General features: G+C 41.0%; 1 protein-coding gene across 4 annotated transcripts in view; it reads right to left on the bottom strand.

Annotated features, from left to right (window-relative positions):
* LPP (LIM domain containing preferred translocation partner in lipoma) overlaps nt 1-27,225 on the bottom strand; it is a 469,545-nt gene that overhangs the window by 84,167 nt on the left and 358,153 nt on the right. For all 4 annotated transcript variants that reach the window (XM_089680141.1, XM_089680143.1, XM_089680142.1 and 1 more), the window contains one exon: nt 26,753-26,861. In XM_089680141.1, the coding sequence (XP_089536267.1) occupies nt 26,753-26,861 (109 nt within the window). The remainder of the gene's footprint in view (nt 1-26,752; nt 26,862-27,225) is intronic.

Genomic DNA, 27,225 nt, shown 5'->3' with positions numbered 1-27,225 from the left:
TCTTTTTAATGTTATTTAGTGGTATACAAGAGTGAAAGATGCATAAAACTAAAATGTCTAGCACAATGATTAGATTCTACTTAAACCCTTGGCATGAGCCAAATTTAATTTCAATTTTTACAACGTTTGCGTCAATGTTGTAACTGTGCATTGAAAATTAAGTACCCTGAAAGACTTACCTTTTGCTGGGAATTCCTTTTAAAAAAAATAGCAGTGCTATTACTGGCACGTGAATGCCAGAATGCGAGATCACCTAAGGCACCGCACTAATCGCATAAGATTTGCTAGTTTCACTACCGAGCTGCCCATTGTTGTTCTTGTTAGACAGAAGGATGGTACCCAAGAACCTGTACTGCAAGGATCTTTCTGCTTCATTCATTTTGTAGATCTGTGATTTCTGAACGTTTCATCATGATGTTTGATTACTCCTCCTTCAGTCATGATACCACCTTTCATCAGGGGGGCAGGTCTGATGAGGAAGCAAAGCCTTACCTCTACCAAAATGACCGTCTCTACAGACACTTTGTGGAACAAGGCATGGTAAATCCGTAATGGGGAAAAAATAAGCAGCAAGGAGCCTTTTCCTGGACACAGTATCCTCAATTCAAAACCTCTTTACACATCCCATATTATAGGTTTCCATTCACTTAAAGATTATCAGGCTCTCGGAATACTTATTTTTTTACCTGACATGCAAGTACATTCTACAGGTCACATTCTATGAGCAATCTCTAAAATTGCAAATTGGACCCCCAGCTTTTTACTGTCCTCACAACTGAACCAAAACTTGCTTTCCTTGTTCCAGGGCTTTGTTGCAACTTTTGTATCATTTACACTTCATGTTTACCAACAAAAGCACCAAAGTAATTTGAACAATACCAAAGCCTTCCTTTAATTATAGCCAGCTTTAAAGTAGAACTCAAGATTTCAGGGAAAGGTACAAAGGCATATTTAAAGTGCTCTGTAGGAAAGCCTTCCCGTGGGCTGACCTGCTTTGAGAGGATTTCACGGTGCGCAGGAGGGCGGAGCCTGACTATGGCGGCGGCGGAGAGCTCGTGGTAGGAGCTCTCGCACGAGTCTTCTCCGATCGACCCCCCTTATTTTCGGCCTTAATTCCCCCCAGCGCTGTGGAGCTCTAGATGGCTGAGACCTACCTCGGCCTGGGAGGCTTCCCTTGATGAGCAGCGGTCCACGGTTGGAGGAGCCGGGGAGCTGGAGAGCAGTGGAGAGAGGCTGGGACGCTGAGCCTGGTTGCCGGGAGACGAGGAGGCGCGGCCGGGGCACGTGACCAGCCGCGGTGCATCCCTGGGAAGCAGGGACGCCGGCCGAAGGCTGACAGGGAGCAGGAGAGTCGGGGGAAGTGGAAGCCGGCTGCCTCCCCGATGTGACAGGGAGACGCTCACTGCTGTCTATTCCCCCCCGGCTGGCTGTCCGAGCCTGGGCCTGGTGGACCCAGGAATACCAGGAAACCCATCCTGCCTCCCTGGGACGAACCCTAAGGAGGAAAGAAGGAAGAAAAGAAAAGGGAAAAAAAAAGGAAAGAAAAATAACACAGTATCGGAAACCCAGAGGAATCCCCCCCCCCCCCAGGACTGAGCAGCAGTGAAGGCCCTCCGTACAAGAATGGAGCCACCGTCCTGAGAAGGGAAGGGTGAGTGAGAGCTACTGGGGGCTTACTGTGTTGTGGACCCCTGAGTGACATAGGAGACCAGGGGGTGAAATAGGAGACCAGGGGGTGAAAGAGGGGAGGGGAGGATTCCCAGGGGTTAGAAGAGAAGAAGAGAGGAGGCCCAGGTGTCCTAGGAAAATAAAACATAAAAAATCGCAAGTCTGTCTGGTCCAGAAATTACAAAGGAGAGGCATAATCCCATCTTGAGAATATAGAAAGAAAAAATTAATAAAAGGAATTTACAGAGGATATGAAGAATAAAGGTCCCAAGGCAGCAGGGCCCAAAGGGTCTCAAACAGGAACAATAAAGAAATTTACATCATATGGAAATATTACGCCAGAAAGGGCCCAAGGCGCAAGCGCAAAAGGGGAAATGGACATTAGTTCAGGTAATAGTCCTAGAATATCATTGGGCATGAATAGCAGCTGCAGCCAACAAATAGAGGATGGTTCGGGAAAAAGAGAATCTGATGGGGAACTACAAGTACCAAACAAAAAGGAGATGATAGAAATGTTTCAAAATTTGGAAAAAATGCTAAAACATGAAATGACAGCTATTCGAAATGATCTAGGGCACCTGCTATCAAGAATGGAGGAAACTGAGGAGAAAGTTAAAACTCAGGCCCAAAACATAGATAACCTAAGGAAAAAAATAAACCAATTGGAAAACACCCAGAAAAAATTGATCTATAGGATGGAAGCTCAAGAAAATAAAGAAAGAAGGTGTAACCTTAGAGTACGAGGAATTCCAGAGACTGCAAAAGGCGAAACACTATATGAACTAGTGAAAAAAATCTTGAACTCCATAAGAGACAGACCTGAAACAGATGGGCTCAAGTTAGATGGAGTGTTTAGAATAGGAAAGTTCAAACAGGCTACTGAGAAGGAAAGACCGAGAGACATAATTGTCCAGTTCCAAAAATTTGGGGTCAAAGATGAGATTTGGAAGAAGACCAAGGGAAGATCATTAATTAAGTATGGAGATTTGACTATCCAAATTTATGCGGACTTAACAGTAGAGACCCTATGGAGAAGGAGATCCCTGAGATCCCTGTTGGAGCAAATGAGGAAACAGAATGTGCAGTATAGATGGGGTACCTCAGCATCTCTAATTGGCTGGAAAAATGGGGTCACAGCTTATTTGAGATTTCCGGAGGAACTAAGGGATTTTTGCGAGAGACTGGATCTGCAAAGAATGGAGATAGTGGGGTGGGAAGAAGAAAAAGAAGATAAAGGAGATACAGATGATACAAGAAAAGAGGACTGGCAGCAGGTCGGGGGGAGGGGGAGGGAGATTTTGGGGTTGGGGAGGGAAAGGAGGGAGAATTAAGTAGAAATTATGTTTTTTTTTTTTTTTTCTCCCACTTCCATCTCTCGCCCCTGGTCTCTCCCCTCCGGATGTTGAGGTCCTTCAGAATGCTTTGGTGAAGGGAGGGAAGTAAAGATTCTTCTTGAGCCTAGATGATAGAGAGAGGGGATCTGGGGGGGTCGGAGGAGAGGCGAGCCGTGCATGGGCGGAGCTTACGCCCTAAGTTTTAAATCAAAGGTGGAAACAGATCCACAAATGATTTGTAGGCAGTTTATAAGCCTAAAAACGGGTAGGGGGAAAAAGAAGAGAGGGGGGAGGGACGGGGGGTGAGAGTGGGAGATGGGAGTCGGGTGGGAGGCTGAGGGGGGAGGGGAGGTGGGGTTAAAATGTTGCACGATAGAAGGGCCTAATAGGAAGAGGCGTATTAGAAGAGAGATAGACAGAATTAAGAAGGATGGAAGAAATACAGGTTATAACATATAATGTGAATGGGTTGAACTGTCCTGGGAAAAGATTTAAGTTGTTTAAAGAGTTACACCATAGGGCAACGTCAGTGGTATTTTTACAGGAAACACATTTTGAAATAGAGTCAAATGTGAAATTAAAATCCAAATATTATCCAACATGGTATTACGCTGACTCCCCAATTAAAAGAGCAAAAGGGGTGGCAATAGGGCTGGCAAAGAACATGAGATTTGAGCTGGAGGATAGAAGAACTGATCCGGAGGGGAGATTCCTGTTTTTGAAAGGTAAATTACAGGGAATCGAATGTACGTTAGCCAATATATATTGCCCTAACAAAAAGCCGGAGATCTATTTGAAGGGTCTGTTGAAAAAATTGATGGACTTTAAAAAAGGGCGTTTGATAGTAGCAGGAGACTTAAATCTCTGTATGGACCCCCAAAAGGATGCAACCTCCCCTGTGCGGAGAGGGGGGGGGTCTCTGAGAGCTTTGAAGAAAGCAATCCACGAGTACCAACTGGTGGACACTTGGAGAATAATGCACATGAGAGACAGAGACTATACCTTCTTCTCTAATGCACATGAGATATACTCGAGGTTGGATTATATTTTAATAGATCATCAACTCATAGAGTTATTGGTTAAAATAGAAATAGAGATGAGTACATTCTCGGATCATGCCCCTGTCATAATGAAAATGGGATGGGGAAGACGGTGGACAGGAGGTTTAGGATGGAGGTTAAATGAGGCCCTTCTTTTGGATGAGGACATAGCTCAGAAGATTGGGGAAGAGATCAAGCTATATTTTAAGGAGAATGAGACAGAGGAAGTATCGACAGCCACAGTATGGGAAAGCCACAAGGTATATATAAGAGGTATCCTGATTGCGATGGGAGCAAGGAAGAAAAGAGAAAGAAGAGAGAGGGTCAGTGGGCTGCTAAAAGAAATCCTGGATTTAGAGCAGATACAAAAGAAGAAAATAACAAGAGAAATAAGACAGAAGTTAATGGATAAAAAAGATGAGCTAGAGAGATTGATGGACGAAGAGAGGAGAAGAGTATATAACAAAGTACTAAATGAAAGATATAGATGGGGTGACAGACCAGGAAAATACTTAATGAGAGCTCTGAATAAAAAGAAAAATAGAAATTATATAGAAAGGATAAAAAATCCTAAGGGAGAGTTGGTCTATTCAACCAAAGAGATTATTAAAGTGTTCACGGAATACTATAGAAAACTGTATAATATTAGCCCCCATGGCTCTTCAAAAGAAAATGTAAAGGATATTAACGAAAAAAGGATGATATATTTAAAAAATGCAGGATTACCAAAGTTAAGTGAAATACAATTGAACGCCTTGGATGTGGAAATTTCCCAGGATGAAATAAAAGAAGCATTAAGAAGTACAGGGGGTGGAAAAAGTCCAGGACCGGATGGGTATACAGTTAAGTACTATAAAAATTATAGTGAAATATTGTTACCTAAGCTGAAGAAGTATATGAACGACCTGGGAGGAGGGATGGAGGGGAGAAGAGAATCTCTTCAGGCCCATGTTGTACTCATTCAAAAGGAGGGAAAAGACCCTTCCCAGTGTTCTAGCTATAGACCAATTTCATTATTGAACACTGATACTAAGTTGTACGCAAAGGTTCTAGCAAATAGGCTAAAAGATCTAATGCCTGAATGGATTCATGGAGATCAGGTGGGCTTTGTCCCAGGGAGAGAGGGTAGAGACAACGGGTTGAGAACTCTGATGCTCATTCAGAAAGTAGAAAAGGGAAAGCCCCGGTGGTACTATTGTCGATTGATGCCGAGAAGGCGTTCGATAGAGTGAACTGGGGCTTCATGATGGACAACTTAGAAGTGTTGGGGATTGGAGAGAGAATGCGTGAGTGGATAGGTAAATTATATAGGGAGCCCACCGCAATTATCACGGTAAATGGGGAGAGGTCGGAATCCATTGGGATGTCCAATGGAACAAGACAGGGCTGCCCACTGTCCCCCTTGCTGTTTGTTCTGTCATTGGAACCCCTGTTGTCTACGATAAGGAATAGTGGAGCGGTAAAGGGAATCCAGATAGAAAATACAGAACATAAAGTAGCGGCCTTTGCGGACGACCTATTGTTTTATGTAGACAACCCCCGAATAACATTACCAAATATAATGAAGATCTTGAAGGAATATGGTGACCTATCAAATTTAAAAATTAATCCAACAAAAACAGAGATCTTGAACATCAACATACCAAAAAAGGAAAAGGAAAAGCTACAAAAAGAATTCCCCTTTACATGGAGAGAAAAAGATTTAAAATACCTAGGAATAAAACTTGCTATCTCATATAAACAACTGTATAGATTAAACTATATTTCTTTGATAAATGAGACCAAGGAAGAATTAAAAATATTAGAAGGAGGAAACCCATCATGGATAGGACGTATAAACCTAGTTAAAATGGTAATCATACCTAAAATACTGTATAGATTCCAAATGGTTCCAATCAAACTCCCAGAGGCTTTTTTTAAGATAATGAAAAAAATGTTAATAAGATACATCTGGAGGAACAAAAAATCAAGAATATCATACGAAACATTGAGTAGAACTAAAGAGAAAGGGGGAATGGGACTACCTGATGTCAAGAGATACTATAAAGCAGTAATTTTAGCAAGAATTTATGATTGGACATTCAACCATAAGGGGAAGAGTTGGGTAAAAATTGAAAACGAATTGAGTGGGATTAGTTTGAGTAAGATGATATGGGTCCCAGCACATCTTAGAAGAATTAAAGAAAGCCAAGTATTTACACTTTAAATGTTTTAAGGGTATGGGATAATTTACACAAAAGTAGGAAATGGGAATTCAATTCTATATTAATGCCTCTTGTAAATTCTGATTATTTCCCCCCAGGAAAGGATGAGATATCTGGTAGATGGTTTAAAAGGGAAGATATCCAACTGAGAGATGTACTGGTAGAGGGGGAATTGAGATCATTTAAAGAATTAAAAGAGAAGAAGGGAGAAATTTTTATTGGAATAGACGAGTGGAAATATCATCAGTTAAAATGTTTTATTGGAAAACTACCAAAACCCCTGAGATTAAAAAAGGATTGGAATATGTTTGAAAGGTTGTTGGAAACACATAGAGATGGGAAACATGGTATTGCTAAAGTTTATAGAATACTCACAGATAGATTGATACACGAGAATGTTAGTATGAGAGACGTGGAGATTAATTATAAATGTTTGACACGATGGCATATCACACCGAGTATTGAGCACAGGATAAGGGGGGAGAATGTGTTGGAGAGGTTGTGGGCACGGTGTTTCACATATGGTGGCAATGTCCGAAAATTCAGGCTTTCTGGAAGATAATAGTTAACTCAATAGAAATAATAACTGGAAATGACATAGGGTTAGACCCAACGATGTGTCTCCTACATAATGTTGAGACTACAGTAAATAAATATAAAGAATCAGGCGTATGGTACTATTTAAATGCTGCAAAGGGGTTGATACCCAAGTTCTGGCAAAAAACAGAGGTGCCGAAGGAGGAAGACTGGATCAACAGAGTAAATCAGATTAGTAGAATGGAAAAATCTTACTATATGCAGGAAGATAAGATGGGAATATACTATACAAGATGGGAAAAAATGGGAAAAATCAGGATTGAAAGAGAAGTATAGAAAACTATAAATTAAGAAACTATTGGGCCTCGAGAGAGTATAGAACGTGCAAAGGGGAGGGAGGGTGAAGGGGGGTGGGAAAGGGCTGGGAGGGGAGGGAAAGAAAAGATTTATTAGAAGGGGCAAGGTAGAAATGTATGGAATATTTATATGTATTGTTATCTCTTCTCATGGAATTTTTGTAATACTATGAAAAACTAATAAATATTTAAATTAAAAAAAAAAAATAATAAAGTGCTCTGTTTCTGTTAGAGCTACATAGACACCTAAAAGTATTTTCACACATAGTGTTGCAGTTTTTTTTTATGAAATTGCAGTGGTGTTTTGTCAAAAGGCCAATATGGCCAACCAACTTTCCCTTCAAATTTGGTGTTCCAAGAGAGCACATAAAATATGCTGCCAACAGTCAGTGTTTTAACACCTTTTTTTTTTTTGTTAACCACAAGCTGACATGTATGACATGAATGCATGTAAAGAAGGAAGAACAATAGAATACATATTTACAGTGGGGAATACCTAGATTGTAAGCTCCAAAGAGCAGGGCCCCCAATCCCTGTTGTATCGAACTGTATTGTTGCTGTATTGTCTCCCGTTATATTATAAAGAGCTGAACAAACTGTTGGCGCTATATAAATCCTCTATAATAATAATAATTGTATGATTCCCTGCAGATTTTGTTTGCCAGCTTACAAAGAAATAAAGGGTCTATAATTTTTGTCATAGGTGTATTTTAAATGATAGAGACAGAATATCAACCAAAAATCCAGAAAAAAACAGGATACAAAAATGTTATAAATTGAGTTGCAGTCCAGTGAGTAAAATAAGTATTTGATCCCCAAGCAAAACATGACTTAGTACTTGGTGGAGAAACCCTTGTTGGCAAGCATGGGTAAGACGTTTCTTGTAGTTGGTTACCAGGTTTGCACACATCTCAGGGATTTTGGTCCACTCTTCTTTACAGATCTTCTCTAAATACTTAAGGTTTCTTGGCTGTCACTTGGCAACTTGAAGTTTCAACTCTCTGCATAAATTTTCAATAAAATTAAGGTCTAAAGACTGGCTAGGCCACTCCATGACCTTAATGTGCTTCTTTTTGAGCTACTCCTTTGTTGCCTTGGTGGTATGTTTTCGGTCATTATCATGCTGAAAGACCCATCCATGACACATCTTTAGTGTTCTGGCTGAGGATAGACGGTTCTCATCCAAGATTTTACAATACATGGTCTTGTCCATTGGCTCCACAATGCGGCAAAGTTGGCCTGTACCTTTAGCAGAAAAACAGCCCCAAAGCATAATGTTTCCACCTCCATGCTTGGCTGTAGGGATGGTGTTCTTAGGGTCATAGTCAGCATTTTTCTTCCTTCAAGCACGGCGAGTCGAGTTAATGCCAAAGAGCTCAATTTTGGTCTCATCTGACCACAGCATTTTCTCCCAATCCTTCTCTGAATCATTTATATGTTCATTGGCAAACTACAGATGGGCCTGTACATGTGCCTTCTTGAAAAGAGGGACCTTCCGGGAGCTGCAGGATTTCAATCAATGGCAGCGTATTGTGTTACCAATGGTTTGGTAACTGTGGTCCCAACTGCCTTGAGATCATTCATAAGCTCCTCCCGTGTAGTTCTGGGCTGATCCCTCACTTTTCTCATGATCATCCTTACCCCATGAGGCAAAATCCTGCATGGAGATCCATACCGAGGGCAATTGATGGTTATTTTGTTTTTCTTCCATTTGCAAATAATTTCTCTAACAGTTGTCTCCTTCTCACAAAGCTTCTTGCTGATGGTCTAGTAGAACATTGCAGCCTTGTGGACGTCTACAATCTTGCCCCTGATGTCCTTTTACAGATCTTTGGTCTTCCCCATGATGGTGAGGAAGAATGAGATTCTGTGAACAAATGTTCTTTATACACATAACGAGTTGTTGTTATTAGCACCTTCCTAAATTGACAGGTATAATCTGTGTACCACATGAGCACATCGCCAGTCTGTGGGAGTCAGAATTATTGTTGGATGGTAGGAGATCAAATACTTATTTTTCTAACTGAACTGCAACTCAATTTGTAAATTTGTATTATGTGTTTTTTTTTGGATTTTTGGTGGATTCTGTCTCTATCATTTAAAAAACACCTATGATAGAAGATATAGACCCTTCATTTCTTTGTATGTGGGTAACCTTACAAAATCTTCAGGGGATCAAATAATTATTTTCCCCACTGTACTTGTTCAACTGGATGCTAAAATCAGTATGGCAGTTTTACCTTGAAAAACAGGATTAATTTCTCTGGGCTTACAGTTTCATTCTGCAGTGGGTGCCAAACTGGTCTCTCTAACCTGCGCCCACGCACAGGGCATAAAATATGACAGAATTTCATGTTCAGAAACAATTTCATATCATCCTACTCCACTCTGTCCATTTGTTTCAAATTCAGCAGACAATGGAGGGTCTCAGTCAGAATCTGAATTTTTGTCTGTTTTGCAATGCAAGATGGAAATTTATTAGAAAGAAGGATGACAGGAAATTACACATAGAAGGGACTTTAAAAAAATAATTTGTTTTCTTTTAAGAAGTTAATGTATTATTATTATACAGGATTTATATAGCGCCAACAGTTTGCTGAGCACTTTACATTATGGTGGGAGACAGTACAGTAACAATACAATTCAATACAAGAGGGGTTCGAGGGCCCTGCTCCTTGTAACTTTCAATCTAGGAGGGAGGGAATAGTGGTACAGGAGGAAATAGCTGTGGGGGATGGAGTGGTTGGAAGAGAAGAGGAGTTCAGGATTAGCTGAGGACGGGGAAGGCTTCCCTGAAGAGATAGGTTTTCAGAGTGCGTCCAAAGGTGAGCAGAGTAGGCGATAGTGGATGGATTTGGGTAGGGTGTTCCAGAGGATGGGGGAAGCCCTGGAGAAGTCCTGGAGACAAGCATGAGAGGAGGAGACAAGGGAGCTAGAGAGTAGGAGGTCTTGTGAGGAGCGGAGAGTACGGTTTGGGTGATATTTAGTTCAGTACAGAAATGTACTTTAGTTTCTGGTTGCATTTACTGTAGCTTTCCCTTGAAGTGGTTCCCATAAAATTGTACAGAACATATAAGTTTCATTAATATTAACAGATTTATAATATTGAAAATATTCTTCTTGTTCTTTACCTTCAAATGAGGCAGAGGTTAAAAGGTAACACTTAAGGACAATGACCTCATTTAACCCAAGAGACTTACATTTAATTAGCAGTAAACATTTTCTCCTTGACTTCCCATAAAGCCTGGAAGCCTGCTAGCACGTTTAATTAAATCCCCCTATTCAAAGCCTATCTGCGCCAATAGAACTTTTAATATGCTAAGATCCGGCTTTCCATATTCTGACTAATATAGTTATTAGCTGACAGCTATGTGGATGCAGCAATTACCATGCTACATGCACCCAGGGCTGGGAATATTTCATGCAAATCACAGGCGCTGCCGCTGCCGATTTGCCCTTTTCCAATTACTTGATCAATGGGCCATAATAACAGTGGATAAGCTGTCGGCTCCATACTAAATGAAATGGATGAATAGGAGATAAGAGCGCAAAGACGATAAATTGGCAAAGACACAGACAGTGTTAAGAAGAAAATAAAAAGGTTTGATACATAAAGCTGGAGGAAATGATTAGCATTACAAGTGATAAAACAATTTGCTTTAATGACAGAAATGACTTAAGTTCACAATGATGCTTGGGGGGTTTAACATTACTTTTCTAGATCTACTGAATTCACGGTAACTAAAGAAAATAGAAACTATTCTGAAATCAAAATATGGTGACATACTTGGAATAATAAACATGCTTTCAACTGATCTGTATCATGGATCATCAAATTATATAGTAAGGTTTCACCAGTAGCATGTTGTGATTATATAAACAGTAGGCTGCAAAGGGTGCATTACTTAACCACTTCCAGACCGGACACTTTTACCCCCTTCCTGACCAGGGCAATTTTCAGCTTTTAGCGCTATCACACTTTGAATGACAATTGCGCGGTCATGCAACACTGTACCCAAATGAATTTTTTACCATTTTTTTTTAGATAGATAAAGCTTTATTTTGGTGGTATTTATTCACCACTGGGATTTGTATTTTTTTTGCTATGTAAATGAAATGTCCAAAATTTTTTTTTCAAAAAGTGTTTTTTTTATAAAATTTTGCAAATAAATAATATTTCATCATAAATCTTAGCCAAAATTTATTCCGTTATCTTTTTAGTAAAAAAAAAAAATCCAAATTAGTTTATAAGCAAAAATTATAATTTTTTTACATTTTTTTACATTTTTATTTTATTTTATTTTTTTACATACTGTCACCCTAGCAGTACAGTGTCACCATGTTGACACTGTACTACTTGTGAGGGGTGATAAAGATTTTTTTTTTTTTTTTTACACGGATTGCTTTTACACCCATATAGGATGTAAAAGCAATCATTTCTCTTTCTCTCTGTGTGCATTCCTGCACTCATTGAGAAATACAGAGTGAGCTGTGATTGGTCACAGCTTGTCACATGGTACAAGGCTGTTGTGAATAGCCTTGTACCATGTGACCTCTGTGATCATTCACAGATTTCACACGTAGTAAGCAATGATGTCACAAGTGACATCTTGCTTACTACTTTGCATGTGATCACTGATTGGCCAATCAGTGATCACATGATCGGGACCTCGTACAGAGGTCCCGTCCGACGATCGGTGTTTCACTGTGTCCGGAGGACACAGCGGGCACCGGATCGCGGTGCTGTGCGCTCCCAGGGAGCGAGCACAAGCAGGGTGCGGGGAGGCCGTTTATAGACGGCCACCCGACCCTGCAGTGCCACCGTCCGGCCGTTTATATACAACGGCCGGTCGGGAAGTGGTTAACAGAATGAACAGTGCAGCTACAGTGTGCACGCAATGATCTGGCGGTCTAGAATTATATTCAGGCATGGACAGCAGAAAACATGTAACAAGTAACATGTCTTAGCCACCAGCTGCTCTTTACTTCCAGTCCAAACGTAGTGATATAATGAAGTATCATTATGTGGTCAAAGTCTGTAACATGGCATACAATCCATTTAAAAACAAAATTAGAAAAAACTCATTTCATAGCCAACACAACTCTAGACAATATTCACGGGTAGCAGAGAATTCCTTATTGAGGTAAAAAAAGATGCTACTACACCACTGCTTGACAAACAGTGCCATGAAAGTATTCATACCCTTTGAAATTTTCCACATTTTGTCATGTTACAACCAAAAACATAAATGTATTTTATTGGCGTGCATTTGTATTCAGTCCCCCTGAGTCAATACTTTGTAGAACCACATTTTGCTGCAATTAAAGCTGCAAGTTTTTGGGTTTGTCTCTACCAAATTTGTACATCTAGAGTGAAATTTTGACCCATTTTTCTTTGCAAAATAGCTCAAGCTCTGTAAGATTGGATGGAGAACACCTGTGAACAGCAATTTTCAAGTCTTGCCACAGCTTCTCAATAGGATTTAGGTCTGGACTTTGACTGGGCCATTCTAACACATGAATATGCTTTAATCTAAACCATTCCATTGTAGCTTTGGCTGCATGTTTAGGGTCGTTGTCCTGCTGGAAGGTGAACCCTCTGCCCCAGTTTCAAGTCTTTTGCAGACTCTAACAGATTTTCTTCTATGAGTGCCCTGTATTTGGCTCCATCCATCTTCCCATCAACTCTGAGCAGCTTCCCTCTCCTTGCTGAAGAAAAGCATCCTCACAACCTGATGCTGCCACCATCATGTTTCACCATGGGGATGGTGTGTTCAGGGTGATGTGCAATGTTAGTTTTCCGCCATACATAGCGTTTTGCTTTTAAGCCAAAAAGTTAAATTTTGGTCTCATATGACCAGAGGACCTTCTTCCACATGTTTGCTGTGTCTCCCACATGGCTTCTCACAAGCTACATATAGGATTTATTATAGCTTTCTTCTTGGCACTCTTCCATAAAGGCCAGATTTGTGGAGTGCACGACTAATAGTTGCCCTGTGGACAGATTCTCGCACCTGGCTTCCCTCATTAATGCTCTCCTTGCCCGGCCTGTCAGTTTAGGTGGATGGCCATGTCTTGGTAAGTTTGTAGTTGTGCCATACTCTTTTCATTTTTGGATGATGGACTGAACAGTGCTCCGTGAGATGTTCAAAGGATGTATCAAAGGATATTTTTTAATAACCTAACCCTGCTTTAAATGGCTCCACACCTTTATCCCTGACCTGTCTGGTGTGTTCCTAGGCCTTCATGATGCTGTTTATTCACTAATGTTCTCTAACAAACCTCTGTGGGCTTCAAGGAACAGCTGTATTTATACTGAGATTAAATTACACACAGGTAGACTCCATTTACGAATTACGTGACTTCTGAAGGCAATTGGTTCCACTAGATTTTAGGGATATCAGAGTAAAGGGGGAAGAATATAAATGCACGCCACACTTTTCAAATATTTGTAAATAATGTTTAAAACCATTTACCATTTTCCTTCCACTTCACATTTATGTGCCATTTTGTGTTGTCTATCACATAAAATACATTTATGTTTTTGGTTGTAACATGGAAATGTGGAAAATTTCAAGGGGTATGTATACTTTTTCAAGGCGCTGTAAGAAGAAGGGGTGTGCCCTCCTAAAAAAAAAAAGGCCAGTAGAGACGCGATGTCATTGAGTTGTGTGGTACTGTTCCCCCATCAGTTAGCAGCTAAGTGCTTTCCTCCCTTCAATCTTATGACTGTCTTTGTTGTCAGCTCTTCAGGATTTATTCTGTTAGCTGTTCAAACATAACATTATATACCTCATTCTGGATCTAATCTACGTACTTTATCACTTTACATGTATTTGTAATTATACATTATTTAATCATTGCCAACTGCACTTTAAGAATTGGGTACATTTTAGATCATTATTGTGCAGTCATATTTATTTGTAGTACTTTTATCACAGGATAATAAAACCCAAGGACACAAACATATATTGTAACTTACCAGTCCTTAGATGTGGTGGCTGCATTAGATTTTGCTTATTTTTAGGATATAACATTTTTATCATGTACATGATTAAGCCTTGCTATGTGTAAATCGCGTTTGTGGGATTGCTTCAGGTGGAAGGCTGCAGTGCGTACTGTCTGTTTAGTAAATCCAGCCGAATTCTAAAGATGTCATTGGTTTGTGGTCTGTTTTGTCTGAGTTACAGAAAATACTTGTTGTGTCCTTGCCGCTTTCTTTGAGCGAATCTGAAAGTACTAGCAATGTTATCTTCCTTCTGTAAAGAATTATCTACCCACAAGTAATGGAGATAAAGATCAGAAGACTGTAATTCAAATGAGGAGAGCAGCCTGGCTGGCAACAATAGTTTGCTCCACAGATACAGTGGAGTAGAAGACGTAGTCTCTCAGGGACAGATTGTTATTCTCAAGATTGGTAGGTGAAAATAAAGGAAAAATGTTTTTGGTGTAAGTCGTGTGTGTGTATATATATTTTTATACCTTTGAAACACCCAACATACAGTTGTGGCCAAAATTATTCAACCCCCAATGCTGTAAAGGGGTTTAGGGACTATAGTGTACATTTGGAATTGTATTCAGAATCAAATCCTACAAGGACGTTGTAACTACCCAAATGCAACTAAAATGACATCAATTGTTTATGTAATACAGTAGTAAATGGTTCTTATGTGGTTTCTTCATTGCCACAATTATTCAACCCCTTAAAGACTACCACTCTGAAGAACAGAGGTTCATACAGGTGCTTTCCATCAGGTATTGAAAACACCTGTGGATGTCACCGAGCAGCAATCAAGCATAATAAGCACCAATTAGGCAGCTTTAAAATGACTGTGATACTCAGCTCCTTCTAGACATTTACTGGTGTGGTTACAAACATGGTGAAGGCAAGAGAATGGTCCAGGAAGACAAGAGAAGAGGTGATTTCTCTTCACAGGAAGGGCAATGGCTATAAGAAGATTGCAAAGATGTTAAACATACCAAGAGACACCTTAGGAAGCATCATTCGCAAATTCAAGGCAAAGGGCACTGTTGAAACGCTACCTGGTCGTGGCAGAAAGAAGATGCTGACTTCGACTGCTGTGCGCTACCTGAAGCGTAGAGTGGAGAGAAGTCCCCGTGTGACTGCTGAGGAACTGAGAAAAGATTTGTCAGATGTGGGTACAGAAGTTTCAGCCCAGACAATAAGACGCACACTGCGTAATGAAGGCCTCCGTGCCAGAACTCCCAGGCGTACCCCCTTGCTGTCTCCAAAGAATAAGAAGAGTCGACTGCAGTATGCCAAAAGCCATGTGGACAAACCACAAAAGTTGTGGGATAGTGTTCTGTGGACTGATGAAACAAAATTAGAACTGTTTGGGCCCATGGATCAACGCTATGTTTGGAGGAGGAAGAACAAGGCCTATGATGAAAAGAACACCTTGCCTACTGTGAAGCATGGTGGAGGGTCAATCATGCTTTGGGGCTGTTTTGCTTCTGCAGGTACAGGGAAGCTTCAGCGTGTGCAAGGTACCATGAATTCTCTTCAGTACCAGGAGATATTGGATGGAAACGTGATGCAGTCCGTCACACACCTGAGGCTTGGGAGACGTTGGACCTTTCAACAGGACAATGATCCCAAGCATACCTCCAAGTCCACTAGAGCATGGTTGCAGAGGAAAGGCTGGAACATTTTGGAGTGGCCATCGCAGTCACCAGACTTAAATCCGATTGAGAACCTCTGGTGGGACTTAAAGAAAGCAGTTGCAGTGCGCAAGCCTAAGAATGTGACTGAACTGGAGGCCTTTGCCCATGAAGAATGGGCGAAGATACCCGTAGATCGCTGCAAGACACTTGTGTCAAGCTATGCTTCACGTTTAAAAGCTGTTATAACTGTAAAAGGATGCTGTACTAAGTACTAAGATTGAATGTCACTTGGGGGTTGAATAAAACTGATAATGCTGTGAGCACAGAAAAGACATTTGTGGTTATTTCATTATAACTGTTATGTTATATTTGTCTGACCTACAAGTGCCTCTTTAATGTAAATGTAAGCAAGATGACTGAATGATCAAAAGCAATGTCAAACTGGCCAAAACACTCAATTTCAGTGGGGGTTGAATAATTTTGGCCACAACTGTAATCCTAATTTTGAAATCACGTTCTTTTCATTTGTACATGATAAAATGCCAAAAAAGCATAAGGCTCACTTAACTTCCCTCACTAGGACTATGCTAAATACAGTGGAAAGGTGAATGTAGCCACCAATGTCTATAAGGTGTTTTATTCGCAGGTGAATATAAAGTTAAAGCCTGAAAAAAGAAATTAACGGAATACCTAATTAGTTATAGAACAGATCTGCTTACTTTTTATTAGGAGGTAAGCAAAAACTTAGACAAAGGAGTGGCCATGGCTATAGTATACTTGGACTTTGCAAAGCATTTGACACAGTCTCCCACACACGGATAATGTGTAAGTTGAAATCTATAGGCTTAGAAAAACGGCTAGAAAGCTGGTTAAAAGTTGTATTCATCTGAAGTGGATACATTGGCACACATTTTCGGGTCCTGCACAGAAATCCAATCATTTTTGGATAACGATTTTAAAACAAACAAAACTATGGTAGACATGGATAACAAACTAATAGCCTGTCTTCATCTAACAAAGTGACCTATATTGATGTATAACGCTTCTCCCACTATTCACTTGCTGAATGCAGCTAAGGCTTGCATTCCTCTCTTGTGGAGGCAGACACAATAAACAGACATCCTTTACATGGAAGATCTAACCTTCACTTTTCATAACAGTGAAGAGAAATTCAGAACGATATGGAGACCATGGTGAAAGTTTACAACCACTGATAACATATAAGCCAGCTATAGATGGTCATATAATATATACAGTGGATTCCTGTGAAATTTTAATGTCCAATATGTGGCCAAGGTGCTAACCCAATGCATGCCGGAAAGATGCATGTGGGAAAAGGTGGGTGTTAGTCTTCTCAGTGAATTTCCAAGTCCTTCTTTGTATATGTCACATACATCTAGTCCCATAGGATTTCTTAAGAACTTGCTGCATATATTATATTACCATCTAAAGCTGGTTTATGCATGTGGGGTATTAGGGCATAGTAACCAGCTTTCAGAGGTAGCGTGGGTGTTTTTTATTGGGAGAAAATTATTTTCGGGGGGAGTACGTTGGCTAGTCAGAGTAAGGGGAGTGGGTGGGAGGAGGGGAAGGATATGCGGGATTTCCCCTCTGAGCCTACACACTTGAATTTTGTTGTATATGTCCATTATTATTTTTATGATCTTAAAAATAAAGGATTCTTGTGGTAGCCTTAGTAGGTGTTATATCCAGCATTAGGTTTTTTTGTACAGCTCAATAGATTGTTTAAAAAAAGGAGTAGACACATTCCTAAATGTAAAAAATTGTTGGATTTTAACATGTAAAAGGTAACACCAGGGATTGTTGATCCAGGAAATATCCTACTGCCTCCTAGGGAATCAGGGAGTAATTAATGTTTTCCCCACTAGAGCAAACTATGGTTTATAGTGTAATTTTCTTTCCTCTGGATCAACTGTGGCTCTAAGATTCTGTATATGGAGATTTTCCATTTTTTAAAGCATTTATTTTATTAGTTGAAATTGATGGACATTTTTAAACCTAACTATGTAATGCAGACACCATCTAAAAAAGTTTTTGGGTTTAGATATGCTTTAACATTCATGATAAACTATACATGACTTCCAGGGGAGAGGGGCAGGGGTATGAGGAATGCTGACTGGTTTGCTGGCTTTACAGTGACTTTAGCTTTGCATATATATATATATATATATATATATATATATATACACACACACACACTTATACATACAGTATATCTTATATATATATTTTTGTGAAAACACGTAACAATTTCATATTGAGACACTTTCAAAGCAGAAATGGTTGTAGTTTACAACTCCATTCGTTTGCCAGTTACTGTGTTGTGCTCATCAATGGTGTAGCTCTACCTACCCAATACTTTCCATGTGAACTAACACCATCTTTATTGATCACTATGAAATTCTCCATGAACAGAAGATGGAAAGAGTGGGGAGTTGGAGGATTTATGGGAAGTCAAGCCCATTGTCACAGTCTCCTACAACAGAAAGAAGACCCTTTAACAATTAGCAAGAGGTACAGCAGGCATGTTGGGACATATGTTCTGAGGGATTTTACAGCATATTTTTACAAGTGTAAAATGGCTGATGGGTTAGCTTTGAGGAGGAAATATGACATCAAAATGTAAAATTAGAAAGCCCATGTAATGTTTCGAACAGACATGGCAATTTTCTACCTGCCTGGATGAGAGAGCTTTCTTTTCCAAAAGCTTGACATTATCTGCTCGGTTAAAAAATATTACTTTCTAAGCACATTTAGCAATGCCTGAACATAAAATAAATGCTTGGAAATGCTGACCTACTTAATCTACAGCAATCCAATGACTTTAGGGACATCAATGTTTTAGAAGTCCTGCAGATCACACGCATGATCTGACATACATTTCTTTAATGCAAATTAGTACCTAAAACAAAAGTGCTTTGCTCATATTTGAAAGATAATAATAGCAAGTTGAGGTTTTCTATAAATGTGTGGATGGTAGGGATGTGTGTGTGTGTGTGTTTATATGTACATGTGTGAAGAGGTGGTAATACAGCACAAAGATTTGATTCTACATTATGGAAATATTTCCAGATACAGAATTGGTTGCCATGGGTAAAACCTTTACATTTACAGAATATACTGTAAAACATTGTATAACTTAACAAATATACTTTAGGAGTCACAGAAAGGTTCAAATAAATATTTTTGGTCTTAAAAAGACTTGACTGTATCGGACAAGACCCTGAGACAGCAGATGCTCCCTGCACAACAGCTTCCAAGGAGGTTGTGCTGCCAGACTGTTCAGGACTGAAAACCAAGCCTTGGCCAATGAGGAACCACTAGGAACAATGTTGTTTTCTTCCTCTGAAACTCCCTTAGTACTTCTGACACTAATGCAAGAGGGAAGAAATGGTAGCAAAGGGTGAACCCCCAGTGCTGCAATAGAGCCCCCACTCCAAGAGCTGTTTAGGTAAAAAAAAAAAAAAGTGGCACCTTGGCATTTTTCCTTGTGACAAAAAGGTCTACCTGAAGGGTACCCGACCTTTGCATGAGAGCTATGAAAACATCCTGATTTAGCTGGGACTCCCTTAGTTGACTTTGCTGAGGAACTCTGCCGCGTGATTTAGCTCTCCCTTCAAGTGTATCATCGATAAGGAAGCCAAGCACATTTCAATAAAATGGTAAAGCGAACATTTTTAAATGTGGTAAGAAAAGCAGCTTGCATAAGGATAACCCCTAAAATCCTTCAACATAAATAAAATCAAAATGCAGCGCTCTAATGAATAATAAAGTGAAATAGTAACATAAATTGCGCAATGTTAAGCGCTAATAGGTGAAACATATGTGGTGTCTTAATGAAGACAATGATCAATATAAAGTGACATAGATAATCATCTCATATTAAAGCGCATAAATAGATAAATAAATATATAAAGTCCTCAAAATATTCAAAAGGTGCGTAAATATTCCCAAATTTGGAAGGTTTCAATAATTCTCAAGGAAACTTGCATCAATGGTAGTAAGGTGCTCGTGACTTCCGTGATATTGAAAAAAGGGGTGTGCTTGCACTCACCAGACGTATGATAATATTACGCATGTACTATATAAGGGACACTGGTGGTCATCTGGGACCCGGTAGGATTATGGCACTCCGATGGCACTTGGCACACCCTGGGAAGACCTCCAGACCTCTCAGTGGACCCTCTCAATGGACAAATTGAGACACATTTCTGCCTACCTTAGAATTCCCTCTGCTACAAACCACGAAGCCCGGCTTCTGGTGCCCCCTTACTAGTTCCCTTATGCCACTGTAGAAGTGTTGTCCAAAAGGATTTGCACATAATGGCCCACTAGTTCCTCCTGAGCAGCCCTGGGCATGTGGCCCATCGCCCTTCAACTCTCTCCAATTCGAAGATCTCCTCGCCTACTTGTAGTCCCATCTGCTTTGAGTGAACTTTGATCCAGATGAGTTCCCCCACCCCCAAGCACTTGGTCAACCACTTGGTGATGTTAAGAATCCAAAAAAGCCGCTGTGACAGATTTACTGACCTCCTCCACTACCAAAGTGCCCTCTTTGCCTGTGCAGGATCTTCAACAGCGAGTCCAAAGATTCCTGCTGATATTGCCACACCTTGAAAATAAATAGCTGCAAGGGCTGCAGTTGCAGATCTGCTCACTAAACCAAGAAGATGGAGGATGTGAGAAGACCCAGGGTGGATATGGCTGTCCTTTATAGACATGGACCATGTACACCTTCCCCATCTTTTCCTGTGGTAAGAACACCTTCTGCTGAGTATATTTCTGTGTTAACTTCAAAGCCAAAGCCAGCTACCTTTCGGAACTGGCAAAAAGGAGTAGGTTCGGCCAACTAAGTCACCACTGCAACACCCTTAAGGCGTAAAAAGGCAAGTGCCTCCACCATCACCACCTTGGTGGATATTCTGGATGAGGACGAGAGGCCAAAAAGAAGCAGCTGACACTGGGGAAGCGTTACCCCATTGACCATACTTAAAGCCAACCTGAGGTGCTTTCGTGACCCCCCGCATAGATGGGAATGTGTAGGAAAGTATCCCTCAGATCTACCAAGGCCATATAACAACCTGGAGGGAGAAGGCTCCTTACAGATTGTGGACAATTAAAATGGTGGAGAGATGCAGTGTTACCTGGGCCAAGAGCAGAAGCAATCTCTCAGAGGTCACTATAGGGTTCCTCCTGCGCTTCTATATGGTGATCAGTATGTAAATAAGCAGCCAACACTCTACCTTATACCTTATAAGTAAATGTGTAAACAATAATAATAATAGTGTAGCGCTAATACATATAAAATAAAAATATATCTATACCTTAATATGTGATAATAATATAAAATTAAATGAATAAACATGCAGATGAGCAAATCTATGGTGATATGATCCAATACGGATCGAATTAGTGCCACAAACAACGTAGTGCAAAACGTGAAATAACAAATTGGTCCTCAGTCAGGACCTCATATAGTGAAAAAAACAAAACAATCAATAACCTCCAAAAATATCCCTACCAGGGATTTTTTTAAAAATAAAAAGCACAAACTGGTGCAGAACATCCGTGAATCCCCAAATTAGGGGAATATTTTCCTAAACAAAGTGACAAGTGCTTACATATAAAATGCAATCAAAGAAAATTCAGCGACAAAATATTCCCATAAAATACATATCAAAACATTTTTTCGTAAATGTCCAAAAAAATCTTAAATATAAGCCGTGCTCCAATGAAAAAATAAATATATCTATTCCATGCAGGTGAAGAGGTGAATGTGCATTCACACCAACAGTAAAATCCTCAATGGCCAAAATGCCCCCTCACCTCCTTACTATGACCCACTGGGCCAGCGCGTTTTCAGGATCACCCCAGTAATTGGTACGCGGTGAGGTAGTTCCGGTACGCAGTGACGTACTTCCAGCGTGGACGCCATCTTGGCACACCTGAAACCCATGCAGAGGTACACCATAGCATGAGGTTTAAATGCCTGTATATTACTGCAAACAAGTGAGTGGGCAATTGGCATGGTTTTAATATATTTACACAAAAAACCTATTACACTATGGAGGATCTTTTCTCTTCTATTATGATCCGGATGGGAGATTGTGCTGTGTAGCGGATACATTTACCTGGAGTGGACCGGAGAAGCACAAGTGCCTCCAGTGAGGGGGATTACTATTGGATACCATCCAGTAACCAGATATTGCCTGTGAAGGATCCTGGGGTGATCCTGAAAGCGCTCTGGCCCAGTGAGTCATAGTAAGGAGGTGAGGGGGCATTTTGGCCATTGAGGATTTCACCGTTGGTGTGAATGAACATTCACCTCATCACCTGCATGGAATAGATATATTTATTTTTTCATTGGAGCACGGCTTATATTTAAGATTTTTTTGGACATTTACGAAAAAAAGTTTTTTATATATATTTTATGGGAATATTTTGTCACTGAAGTTTCTTTAATTGCATTTTATATGTAAGCACTTGTTCTGAACCACCCGAAATCTGCGTAAGAGACATCACAGCAGCTGAATCGGAGGAAAAGCATAAATCAGAGAAAACTAGTTCCAAGGAATCACAAAGGCATCTACCCCTGCCACACGTGGGTCCCTTACCCTGGATACACGATTGACCTTGTTGTTAAACCTGGATGCCAACAGATCTACGTCCGGGTAACCCCATCGCTGGCAGATTGTTGCGAAAACCTTGAGATGCAAAGCCCATTCTCCTGGAACCAATTGGCAGCGACTAATATAGTCCACTTGCCAATTCTCTACACCCGGAATGAATCCTACTGATAAACTTGAAACATATCTTTCTGCCCAGGACAGAATGTAATTTACCTCCTCCTGAGCCCTTTGACTTCTGGTATCGCCCTGGTAATTGATGTATGCCACTTCTCTGGCATTCTTGGACTGAATTCTTACTGGCCAACCCTAAAGCCTGGACGTCTGATACCCCAAAGAGAGCTGCATTGCCCAAAGTTCCAAGACATTGATGGGAAATATCCTCTCCAGTGGAAGCCATGTTCCCTGAACTGTGGCTTTCTCCAGAACAGTCCCCCAATCTGAGAGGCAGGTACAGGTGGTTACCAATTTCCATACCACTGGCCAAAAGGATCTCCCTTTCTCCAAATTCTGAGACACCAACCACCAATTCAGGCTTTTCAGTACTTCTGAAAACAAAGACGTACAACAATCCAGGGCTGGAATCTTTTTGTTCAAAATGGCCAGAATGTTCCTTTGCAGTGGTCTGGAGTGGAACTGCCTCGAAATAGACACCATCTTTCCCAGCAACCTCATACAGAGACGAACTGAAGGATACCTCTTGGCACTTAAACTGCAGACTTAGTCTTTTAGGGTGCAGCATTTCCCTGGAGGCAGAAACACCTTTGCCTGAACAGTGTATAGAACCATCTCCAAATATTCCAGGCTCTGTACTGGCTCCAAGGCCGACTTCTCGAAGTCGAGCATCCAGCCCAGTTGTTTCAGGATCTAAACCCATAAAAGACACATCCTGCTTCAGACTTAACACAGACTAATCTTTGATCGTCTAGATATCCAATGATCGATATCCCTTAAACTCTGAGCAGTCCCAGTATCAGAGCGAGAACTTTCGTAAACACTCAAGGAACCGTGGTCAGACCAAAAGGAAGTGCTACGAACTGAAAATGCTGAGCCCCTACTGCAAAATGCAGAAATATTTGATGAGCAAGAAATATCAGCACAGGCAGGTAAGTATCCTTGATGTCCATAGATGCTGAAAAGTTTCCTTCCTGCAAAGAGGTCACTACCGACCGAATAGATTCCATACGAAAAGGCCGCACATTTAGAAACCAGTTTCGACCCTTGAGGTCTAAATTGAGCATCACATCCCCATTTGGCTTTAGGACTGTGAACAGGATCGAATAAAACCCCGGACCTCTTTTGCCTGCTGGAACCTCCATGATCACTCCCTGGGAGAATAGGTGGTCAAACATCTGTAAAAGCTGCCTTCTTTCCTCTGGATTCATCGGTACATTTAACCTTAGAAACCGGGGTGGGGAAAGAACCTGAAATTCCAGCTTGTACCCTAGCAAAATTGTGGAAACTACCCACTTGTCTTGAATTAGAGCCTTCCAGGCTGTTACAAAATCTAAAAGCCCTCCCCCCACCTAAATGAGTGGGAGAGCCCCTTCATAAGGAGGCAGACCAAGGGGAGTACTCACATGCCCCTTCTGAATAGCCTGCTCTGTGTCCCGCCCACAGCGTCCAGCAGCAGCAGACCAGCCACCATTGTCCAGGACACCAAAAAAACAAACATGTCCGGCTTCCATTTCTGGCCTGTTCTGCGTATTTGCGTGTGCCCCACGGCCAGTCGTAGTTTCAGGCACTCTGCTCCCTCTAGTGGCCTCCAACACCACAGGCGGCCCATTGCAGCAGAATATATACCTTTACTTTCTCTCCAAAACCACAATTTAATTTTAGGAAAGTACAGAGGCAGCTTTCTAGTCACAGGTCCTGACTTCCATCAGGTACCAACCTTCACCCGTGAAACCAGAAACAACACTTCAACCAACCCAACCTTCACCCAACATGGCGCGCTTTTTCATATAGACCCTCAAGGACTCACTCCCCTATTAAATGGGGCTACCACCTCGGACCTGTACAGCACCCTACCAGAAAAATGCCTTGGCCAGTTTCTACTGTACAGGGTTCCTTTATGCAGGGTCCAGCGCATTACAGGCAAAAACCCTGAGAACTCTTCCCCTTCTCCAGCAAGGCTTAGGTACCAATCATCTTGGCTAAGCAGATTTCTGAATGGATTCAATTAAAGTCCATGATTCCCCAGGGAACCCATCCAGACCTCATGCAATGCTCCTCAGAGCACAAGCAACACTTTCAGTGATCATCTACCTTGCAGACACTGGCGAAAATTTTTTAAAATACTTCCTATGTAGGAGGGGTTATATAGGGGAGAACTTCCTCTCTGATTGTTCGGCCAGTGTCCATTCACCTATAGGTAGCGTATAACCCACATAGTCATGAATAGCTTGCTCTATGCCCCATGATGTACGATAAAGAAAATAGAAACACTATATGATTTACAGGTATGAAAAGGGAAGACACGCATTCTGTTGAAAGTGGAAGTGATGTAACATTCTTTTGATTCCGCTGTGTGATAAGACACCTAGCTAACAGGTGGGAAGCCTCACTTTCATCATCCACTGCATGCGTTGCTAGTAATACAGAGCTTACTGAGCTTCAAAGAGGGAAAATTGTTTGTGCCAATTTATTTGCCGTTTGGCGAGGTACACTACAAAAGGGTTTGACAGCACATACAGTTTCTGGGAAAACGCCATCAGCATAAGTGTGGTTGACATGGTCAACTGAACAAAAGAGATAAAAAAAAAGACAATGCGCAGGATTGTGACCCGGAATAAGAAAACAACTGCTGCAAAAGTGACTGCAAAGCTCAAGCTCAGTCTTCATGGGAAAGGTTTACTAACAAAGTCATGCAATTTTCATCTTTGTTGAACAGGCTTCCTTACAATATAAAAAAATATTTAAAGCCGAACTCACTCCTATAGCACCCCTCCCCCATCTCCTTAAAGCGGAGCTCCACCCAAAAGGAGAAGTTCCGCTTTAAGGGCTCCTCCCTTTTAAGTATTGGTACCTGGGGGAGCGGGTACCCAATCTTGACAGGTATCCGTTCCCACTTCCGCTCTGACTGCCTAGGCGATCGGAGGTGGAGGTTCTCCCCCACCCCCTCCAGTCTTTTGAGACACATGACAGGTCCCAGAAGACTGCTGAACCATTCCCAATGTGCAGCTGGCACCCAGCTGTGAAGCTGCAAGCTGGGTGCCCACACTTAGAATGCCGGCACCGTGGACAGAAGATGGCTGGTGAACCCGGGCTGTGGTGTGCACCACGCTGGATCAAGGGACAGGTTGAGTGGCTGTTTTTTCAAAGTCCACAGCTACGGCTTTTGTAGCTGCTGACTTATTTTTTTTCTACTGGAGACTGGAGCTCCGCTTTAACTTTTAGGCCTCGTGCACACAGGACGTTTTAAAAATGGCAAAAAAAACGCCTGATGCTTGTAAAAGTGTCTAACACTTTCACAAGCGTTTGGGCGCATTTACAGGCTTCAAGCGCTTGGGCGTAAATTCTTTTTATTAACCATAATGATAATTTATTCTGGCCATTCAAATGAATTAACGCTCAAGCGCTAAATGCACCTAGCGTTAACGTGTTTAGGCGCATTTACACATATCAATTTTTTTCTGTCAAAATGTAGCTGCTCCTGAAAACACTGGCAGTGGAGTTTTTTACAGCTCCTAAAAGCCCCTGCCACTGAAAGCTTTTAAAAGTCTGTGTGCACATGGACACATAAGATAACATGAAGGGGCATTTGGAAGCTGTAAAAAAACCCCAAAAAACAAAAAAATGCCTGACTTCCCTAAAAGTTGCTGAAAAATGCCCTGTGTGCATGAGGCCTTATGCTTGGCTAAATTCAAAACACACACTCACCTGTCCAGTGGTTCCAGCATGGTCAGCAGCAATCCACTGTTAAGCTGACTGTGACTTGTGCTGCCATCTATGTTCTCTTCAGCCGACTGCCTCTTCCAGGCTCAGGCAGCCTGGCACCCTGGCTATTCTGTGAATGGGCTCCCACAGCCTCCTGGCATATGTGACATGGTTTACAGGGGGCTGCGTGAGCAGGACAGGGGGCTGAGCGAGCAGGATATGTCACTCGGGCCTTGGCTGGAATGGCAGTGAAAGTTTGAGCCACTAGAAAAAAAAAAGCCTCCCAAAAAAGAACCCTGCTATTATTAATGCAGAGATGATGTTATCTGCAGAGTTAAGTTCTGCTTTAGGTACACCGACAACCTGATGTTGGGAACTCTATTAGGTCTGTTTCAAGTAACAATTTTTGTGTAAATGAAAAATATTCCTTTCTTGGGTATTCTAAAACAAGTGTCTGCTTACCAAAATACTCTTCAGAAGGAGGATTTTCCATATCATATAGCATCTTCTTAGTGAGTCTATCCAATTCATCCTCAGGTCGAAGGGTAGGGACACCTGTAGTATAGGCTGCCTAGAAACAAATATAATTAAAATGTTAAGAAAATTACAAGATGCATATGTAAGCATTCATTGTCATTCCATTTAGAATGGGTCAACATTAACCTTGAAACCCATATGCATTTACATTCTTTTTCAAAACAATATGCATAACAATTTCCATGTTTCTCTATACGAGCGAATACCAATATAAATGCCAAACTTTACATAACCTATTAAAATGTTTAATGCTTTTCCCAACATGTTCAGGTCATTATTGATACACATATAGTCATTTGACAATTAACACCAAACTCTATTCACCTAACTTGACATATTTTTTTCTGTATTTTTTGTGTTAATTCTGACATAAATAAAGCTGTCTATTTTATTAATTA

This window comes from Staurois parvus, unplaced genomic scaffold, assembly GCF_062004578.1.
Source record: "Staurois parvus isolate SC_StPar_1 unplaced genomic scaffold, SC_StPar_1.0 ptg000235l, whole genome shotgun sequence".
Lineage (NCBI taxonomy): Eukaryota > Metazoa > Chordata > Amphibia > Anura > Ranidae > Staurois > Staurois parvus.
The sequence above is the reverse complement of the archived record's forward strand: the minus strand, read 5'-3'. Positions and strand labels throughout refer to the sequence as shown.